The 8,786-nt window shown below is 33.0% G+C and overlaps 1 protein-coding gene across 1 annotated transcript in view; it reads left to right on the forward strand.

Moving 5' to 3' along the window:
- LOC129231205 (glycerol-3-phosphate dehydrogenase, mitochondrial-like) overlaps nucleotides 1-8,466 on the forward strand; it is a 58,519-nt gene extending 50,053 nt beyond the window's left edge. Inside the window, exon 17 of the mRNA XM_054865453.1 lies at nucleotides 6,758-8,466. Within this exon, the coding sequence (XP_054721428.1) occupies nucleotides 6,758-6,871 (114 nt within the window). The 3' untranslated portion in view covers nucleotides 6,872-8,466. The remainder of the gene's footprint in view (nucleotides 1-6,757) is intronic.
- Nucleotides 8,467-8,786: the final 320 nt, after the last annotated feature.

Genomic DNA, 8,786 nt, shown 5'->3' on the forward strand with positions numbered 1-8,786 from the left:
ACCAAGAAGTTGGTTTTCCGTAAATTTTTTTGGCACAAGCTTTGCGTAGACCTTGCATATTTGCAGATCCTTGGTCACTATTCCATGTACTACGAATGGGAACATATGTAGGGTGTCAGCAGAGAGGTGCTGGTGCTCAATCGACGATCAGAATGCAAAACTTCGCACACACAATCCACGTTCTTTTCTGTTCTGACTATTTTTGGGGGTCTAGAACGGGGTTCGTCGGCGACTTCCTTCCGGCCCTCCTTGAACGCCTGGTGCCACCTCCCAGACTGACCTTGAAATGCAATCATCCTTGAAGGCCTTTTGAAGCATCTGGAATGTTTTGGCTGCATTCTTTCAAAGATTCACGCAAAATTTTAGGGCGTATCGTTGCTCAAGCGAATGCTATATCACCTGCCGTGTTACAAAGTCGAAAACACACTTCACGCAGAGGCATGTCTTTCCGCTCACACTGCTCAGAGCAAACTGATGACCAGCTGTGTTTAAAGAACAGATCCCCCACCACATTTCCCCCCTGTTTTACCACACTGCCATCAATAGTTGCATCACAATAAAATCATGAGCATTACTTTCATAATGAACCATGCATGCTATCCCTGTACAGTCATTCACCATACAAGTATGTCAGATTTAATGAATTGTTCTTAACTTATATTTTTATTTAATTACTTTTCTTAGACAAAACTATCAGGATATTAATGTTTCTATACAACTATAAATGTTTGCTCATTGTTTGTAATGTTGAATCTTCGTGTCGAATTTTTTCCCAGAGTTGACTGGCAACACTGATATCACTAGTCAACAAGAAAAATTTGTATGTCAGGATGCAAACAAACATTTTGTCTGCATCCTGGTTTTAAATAGTCAATTCCTACTAATTTTGGGTCAAGAAAAACTAATATAATAGTGGATTTTGTTTATTAGCTCTTGTTTTCAAGATACATAAAAGCCCACTGGAGAAAGATACACAGCAACCACACATTGGTTTAAAGGTAATATTAAAAAGGGAAAAAAAATCTTCTGCAATAAATGTTGTTAAATAGGTCCTGTTTTATTAAAAAATGCTTATTTCTCGAAAAGCAGTGGTTGCTTTTGGCTTATTGCTGTAAACACTTCATTTTCAATTGCTTTTTGTATGCCAAAGGAGGACCATCTTTAGTTATAGTTCAGCATCATTTGGTGAGAATAAGCTCAACCCAATGACCCTGATATCTGTGTTCCTGTTCTTGTAAAGAAAAGATATCTTGGTGAAAACTTTCCTTATGCTCACTGTTCATAACTTTAGTTTTTAAGCAAAATATCCTGGAAGAACTGAACAAAATAGTTTCAGAGACATCATTCATCAATGATCAAAGAACTTCCACAGAGATTGTTTGAACAACGTGTTTTTAGTTCTTGTCTTCTCTGCTGCAAAGAAATACTTGTAATAAAAAACATGAAGCCTTCCTGGGTGTTTTTTTTCTTCCCTAGCAAATTTTTATTCAAAACCAGGGATTTTCATAATTTCACTTATTTGAAGGGCCGTTAAAAATTCTCTCCTTAACCTTAGCTTCAATACATCTTGGAAATTTCCCTGTAAGGTATTAGAAAACTGTCTTTGTTCACAGCTTTCACAAAGGTCTTCATTATCTCCAGAAGAATGAGCATGGGTGGAAGCAGAAATGGATGGATCTACTAGATTCTGATTTAGGGCATTTCTCTTCCCACAATGTAAATTTCTTGAACTCCCATTTTGGTTTTATGTAGTGAGATTTTCTATTCCAATCAGGGGTTGAAGTTTAGGAGACAGTCAGTCCTATGTGGAGTGTTTCTATCTGCCAAGGAAAAGAACATTAGTGAGAATTCACTATCCTAGTTGGCTTTGTATCTTGAAAACTAGAGCTAATTTCAACTTTCTATGCTGATTTTCATGTTTAGCAATCCAAAATACTTCAGAGATAGCTATTTTTGAGACGGATGCACTTTTGGTGTTGACTACTGTATTATTAGCTCTAATATGCGGTGTGCTCATTAAAGTCCCTTGTCACCCTCTTAATTTTGGAACGGCTACTGCTGTCTTTAAAAAGTGTGGTGTCTAGGTTTATTATATTGAATATGCACTGCCAAATGAGACCTCTAAGAGCGCCACCATTTGAAAAATTGCGGAGTTAGAATTTTCATCTCAAATACAGATTGAGAAAGAGTAAAAAAGTGATTTACAAAGTTGTAAAGAATCATCATTTTAGTACAAAAAGACATCTTGTGAACATCAATGCAAAGTTTAAAATGTGCATTTGTTTTTCTGTAATTTCCTATACTGTGACGTGAGCAAATAATCTGAGATGCAAAAAGAATAAGGGGACATTCATTAATTACGTAAGGATGATTTTGGCAATTTTTGACCCCCCCCCCCCTCTTCCCATGTAAGGGTATGTAAGATTTTTCACTCCCCTCCCCCCCCCCCCTCCTATTCTTACGTAAGATTCTATTTCGGTTTTCAAAAATAACAAATCTTACATCACTGGAATCATTGTTAAATTCTCCATTATTAAATTAAACCTTTTTGTGTAAAGAAACGTTTCCTAGAATCTAGACTGAATGTTTTAACGACATTTCTTTGTATATAATGAGATACTAATTAAAAAAATAAAACATACAAAGTATAAAATCTTTTATTATATTTTACACTAATTCATTCCTTGTAAAACAAATAACAGCTCATCCTAATATGTTTTTTTACCTTCCTGACGCAAAGGAAATATGATCACTGCCAAACCACTTGACCACGCAACTTCTAATATAAAATATCGGCTCGGAAAATATTACGTAAGAATGAGTTTGACACCCCCCTCCCAAAGTAAGGGTATGTAGAGATTTTTTCAACTCCCTCCCCTGGGACCTTTACTTAATTAATTAATGACCCCTAACAAGATGTGACAACATACCTTTATTTCACATTTTGATGTCATGTTTTACCCAGAAGATTATTATTTCTCCTTCCGTCTCATTTTCGTGACATCACAGGAACATAAATCCATGACGTTTATGTGAAATCACAAAAACCAAATGAACATTTTAACCGTTCTATTTTTCACAGCCATGTCAATGAGGTGTCTTTCCCCACTAAATAGATAATGCTCTACAACTTTGTAATTCACTTTTTCCAACTATCTCGAGTTCTTGAGATACAAAAGCTAATTCTGCAATTTTCCACCAAGTGCACTATGAGCACTCTGATTCGATAGAGCATATCCGATTTACTATACCTAGACACCATATTTTAAAAACTTCAGTAGTCATTCAAAATTTAGAGGTTAACAAGGGAATTTAGTGGGCACCCTGTATATACAGTAAAACCCCTCCAAACAGATACCCCTTAAATGCGAACACCCTTCTTATGAGGACAATTTTTAATTCCCCGATTCCAAGGCAAATAACATTATTAAACCCCTATCCTGCAGACACCCTTCTATTGCTGAAAAAAATTTGTTCCTTTAGTGTCTGCATTTAAGGGTTTTTACTGTATATGTGTGTATATATATATTATGTAAACATCAATAAAACAACAAGCAGACAAGGTTACAACATAGATAAATGACAGAGGAGAACTCTTCAGCAGTGGAAACTTCATCCTATGGTCGAAAGACCAAAAAATTATACTAAAACTAAATGTAGGATCTCCTGTTCCGAAAAAGCTAGCATTCAGGATTACATTGGGCTAAACGCACCACACGTGAAAATTGAATGCAGATTTTTAGAACTAAGAACCTAAAACTATATATTTAAGCACCAGGGTTTTGTCTCAGACATTAGAAACCAAGGCTATCAATAATGTCCCTCCACCGTATCGCCAGCAAAAAATCAAAGGTCTTACCTATGTGTCCGGGTGCAAATTTCAATCCGCATTCATCATTTCAATTTTCGAGCCAGTCGATGAGTAGATTTATTTCTTTGTTGAATGCTGTGATAGTGTTGCAAATTCTTTTAATTCTGATGGCTTGCGAAACAATGACGCCAATAAAAACTTTTTTACTGAGGCAAGAAGAAAAACTTTGCAGACAGTTAACTTCGAAGAAATACAGGCACAACACGTTTCAAACAGGGTTCAGGGAACTCTCCCACCCTTTTCTTTTCTCCTCTTGAGACTTTAGAAAGTCTTGAAAACAATTTTTGTAGCTCCTATAATACTGAAGATGTCAGAATTTTTATTTTTCTTCTAAATTCGTTACCTTAATACAACTTTAAAAATTCATTTTGAATTGTTATGCTATGATCTTTTAACCTATAAAGTTGGTTTGTTTCAAGATAGGAAATCTTGTTTTTGTACTTTCAGCCTCTTACAAAAATCTTTCAACAATCTTCATCTCTCAAAAATTCACAATAATCTCTTGGAATTTTTTCCAGTTCGAGATCTTGAAATTATGTTTAGTTTCAAATTCAATCCCCCTTTTCCCAAGAAAATTCTTAATCATCATGATGCGGCTAAAACTTATGAAAAATACTTAGACTGCAATTGTAATTATGTTAATTTTTCTGACACTGAATTTTTCAACTCTACTTTTGGTCATGTTTTAACTGGCGATCTGAATTTTCTGCAAAATAATAACCATAAAAACATTTTTGTACTTGGTACCAAATTCCATCTGAACTTAAGGATTAATTTTTTGGAAAGCATACAATAGACTTCCCAGTGAACTTGATGATTTTATTAGAAAACTCTCCTACTGTTACAATATTCCACTTGTTGCTTTTACAGAATACAGACTCCATTTTCTGCTTCATTTAAAAGTGAAACTTCGTGAAATTATCAATAAGGACCCTTCTTTTTTCCAATTTTCTGCAGATGATCTTAATTCCCTTAAGAAACTTAAAGAAGCATATGTTTTCACTGTTGTTGACAAAGTCAGCTCCAATTTTTCTATCTGTTATAAAAAACTTTATGCTACTATTATGAAATCTGAATTATAAAAAACTACTACTTATAAATGCTCCATACTAAATGAATCTTCTATCTTAAAAATATTCTTTGCTGCCTACAAAGTCATGAAATTACCCCGTCCTAAGATTATCAATTTACCTTACCTTTATGCTATTCCCAAATTCCACAAAACACTTCGTTTTATCTGTTTTGCCACTAACACCATTGGGAAAAATCTCAGTGTCAAACTTGAATTTTACCTTAAACCGTATTGGATAATCAATTACAGCAGTGATGTGATCAAATTACTTAATATGCTCGACATCTTTCATCTGGAAACATTTGATTTTGAAAATCTGTTTACCAACATTCAACTCAATGAACTATAATTTATTGTTACTGAACTTTTTAAAACTGTCAATACTTCACTCAATATTAATGAGGATTTTTTCTCAAACTTTTTAAATTCTGCATCTTTAACAACTATTTCAAAAATGGCAATTCTTGCTTTCAACAAATTAATGGTATTGCTATGGGTGCTAATTTTAGTTCTACCCTAGCTAACCTTTTTCTTTTATTTTATGAAAGAAAATTTTCTATTAATAATCCTGGTACTACACCTTTTTGTTGCATATATATAGATGATATATTATGTATCATTTACTCCAACTTTTCTGAACTCAGCAAAAATATTTATCATAACTCCCTCACATTAAAAAAGACTAGTTCTAATTGTAAAATTTTTAATTTTCTTGACATTAAAATTAATATTGACTTAACTGTGAAACCACCATTTATGATAAAAGACGCGAATTTCAATTCAAAGTTAACTGTCTGCAAAGTTTTTCCTCTTGCCTGAGTAAAAAAGTTTTTATTGGCATCATTGTTTCGCAAGTCATCAGAATCGAAAGAATTTGCAACACTATTACAGCATTCAACCAAGAAATAAATCTACTTAAAAATAAACTACTTGAAAACAATTTCCCAAATAATCTTGTAAATAATATTTTCTCTAGTATAGCCTTTAATCAACACTTCGCTTCAATGTAACCGTCTAACTGTTCACGTGTATGGTGGAGGAATTTTCTGCAGGAAACCATGTGACTGGACTTCAGTTGATGATGTTTTTTGAAATGTGTTTTTTGGTCAACCTGGAATGTTTCTGGACCTGATTTATTGGATGATCTTTTTATTTATTTTTTATTCATTTGATTGGTTTTGTTTTAATTTTATTTTTATCGACTGGCACGAAAATTGAATTCATGAATATGAATAGGTAAGACTTTTAATTTTTTGCTGGCGGTACGGTGGAGGGACATTACTGATAGCCTTGGCTTCTAATGTCCAAGACAAAACCCTAGTGCTTATATGTAGATTTAGGTCTTGGTTCCAAAAATCTGCATTCATTTTTCACATGTGGTGCGTTTAGCCCAATGTAATCCTGAATGCTAGCTTTTTCGGAACAGGACATCCTACATTTAGTTTTAGTATAATTTTTTGGTCTTTCAACCATAGGATGAAGTTTCCACTGCTGAAGAGTTCTGGCTTCATCTCTCATTTATCTATATTGTAACCTTGTCTGCTTGTTGTTTTATTGATGCTTATATTTACCAGGATTATTTGTTTAGTTGCTTTGCGCACCTTTGGGCTTGTGGTTTTTGGTATTCTAATTTTTTCCTCTTTAATATGTTTTCAACATATATATATAGAGAGAGATACATACACACAGAAATATATATTTTTACTGAGTCAATTTCCGAAATGTTTTACAGTTAATAAATGAATCTAGAGTCGCATTATTGTTTATGGCAAAACTGTTTGTTAATACTTTTATTTATTTATTATTTTTTCCAGCTAATGAGTGCTATTAAGACGGGAGCAATCTCTGTAAGTCGACTTGCAACTGCCCTTGACATTCAGTATGATCGCAGTGTACTTACCGTCGATCGCAGTGGTGGAGGTGTTTAAAAAAAATTGACATTAGTTGATTTTATAAGACTTAAATATTTTTACAGTATCTATAATTTCATACAGTACATGTTCTGTTCGTTAATTTACCTATTTTTATTCCACTATTTTCGCAGACATCATTTTAGATTTTATACTTAAATTTCTGTATTTCTTTTGACTTTATTTTATTGATCTGTTGTTATCAAAGGAACATTGTGCTCCCGCCAAATGATAGAATACAGAGTTCTTGTCTATAAAGTTTTTGTCTTGTTTCATAGTCAAATTTTGATACTGAGATGCAGGTAAACAATATTTCAGCCAAAATTTTTACTAAATTAAATTAAACTGTTGTTTTTTTCTAAATATATATAAAATTCTGTTTCATACAACCTTGGTCAATAAAGTTCAGTGAACAGTCTTATAACATTAACATGGAGAAAATATTAACAAAAGTAACCTTACTGTCCTTCAAAATAGTCATCTCCAATAAGTATGCTTCTCTGAGATCTACTATGCATGTCCTGGAAACTTTGCAAGAAGTGGGTTTTTGGAATTGCATTCAAAAGCCTTATCACGTTTGTTGAATTTCAATAACATCATCAAATCTCTTTCCTTTCAAAGCGAGTTTGAGTCATAGGAATAGGAAGAAGTCTGGAGGATTGAGATCTGATAAGTATGGTGGTTGTTTAATATGCACTGTTGTATTTACACATACGAAATTAATAGAAATGTGTTTTTATATGTGTTAGAAAAAAACATGGTTGAAATGCGTCCTACAATTCTGGTCATTCTAAATCACATAAATCAAAAAGAGACAAGTTGATCTGTCTCGTCTGGAGTTAAAGTGTTAGTAGTTATTCTTTTATTGTTTCATAGCTTATATCAATCTTCACAGCATCGCTCCTTTTTCTTTTCTTTTTTAGCTAGGGACTGTTTAAACAGACTTTAAATTGATCTTTTGTTCTTTCATTTTCCTGCTCTGAGTTAAGAACTAACACACTGAACAAGCAATTTTTAAAATAAGTTTTACACGAAACACAAATGACACTCAACTGAATAACTGCAGGCGCATATGGCCAACACTTGACTTGCCGCTATGCAGGTGCAGGGTTTTGTTTCATTAGTGTTGCCAGATCTACCGTTCTGACTTTATACACTGAACTTTATCCTCAAAGGTTGCATTTTTACAGTTCACAATCACTTTGTCATCCTTTTCCCTGAATACAAACTTCATAAAATGCCAACTTTGTTTTAGCATCAAAAAGGAAATTCATATTTTTTTAAAAGCCAGTTTCAAATGTATTAAATTTTGAGCTTATTATACAATTTAACTTGATTTTTTCAATGTTCCTTTATTTGTGTGGGTGGTTGTGATATTAAATACTTAATGTTACTTGTTTTGGATTGTTTTGAACAAACAATTAATCATACTTTGCAAACTCGGTGATCAAGGCCTTGGAAGATATTTACATTCATGTTATTTTCTTGAAATATTTTGCTTATACATTTATTATGTGTACTTCTTTAAAAATTCATGTATTATTAACTGTTCATGAAACAAATTTTGTGATGCCTAGTTTTGGTCAATGTGCAATAAACTGATTCCTAGTCTTTGAATTTTGTGATTTTTTTTTTTTTTTTTTTTTGAATTGAAATTTAATTCTTGCTCTTTTGTTTTGCTTATATGTCGAACTATAAGCTTAGCATGTAGGAATATTATCTGATTAAAATTGTTCAACATGCATTAAACAGCAGATCCTGTTTGAGATCCCTATACTTGGGGTAAATTTTATATTAAGAACTTTCTAGTTTCAGGCTTGACGACAAAACTCATTTTTAAAAGCATCTGTCTTCTAATGCAATCTTGAATATATTTAATCTTGACTTGCCACCCAGAGAATGAACTACACACATTGGCAATTAAATAAAATCC

This window comes from Uloborus diversus, chromosome 10 (genome assembly GCF_026930045.1).
Source record: "Uloborus diversus isolate 005 chromosome 10, Udiv.v.3.1, whole genome shotgun sequence".
Lineage (NCBI taxonomy): Eukaryota > Metazoa > Arthropoda > Arachnida > Araneae > Uloboridae > Uloborus > Uloborus diversus.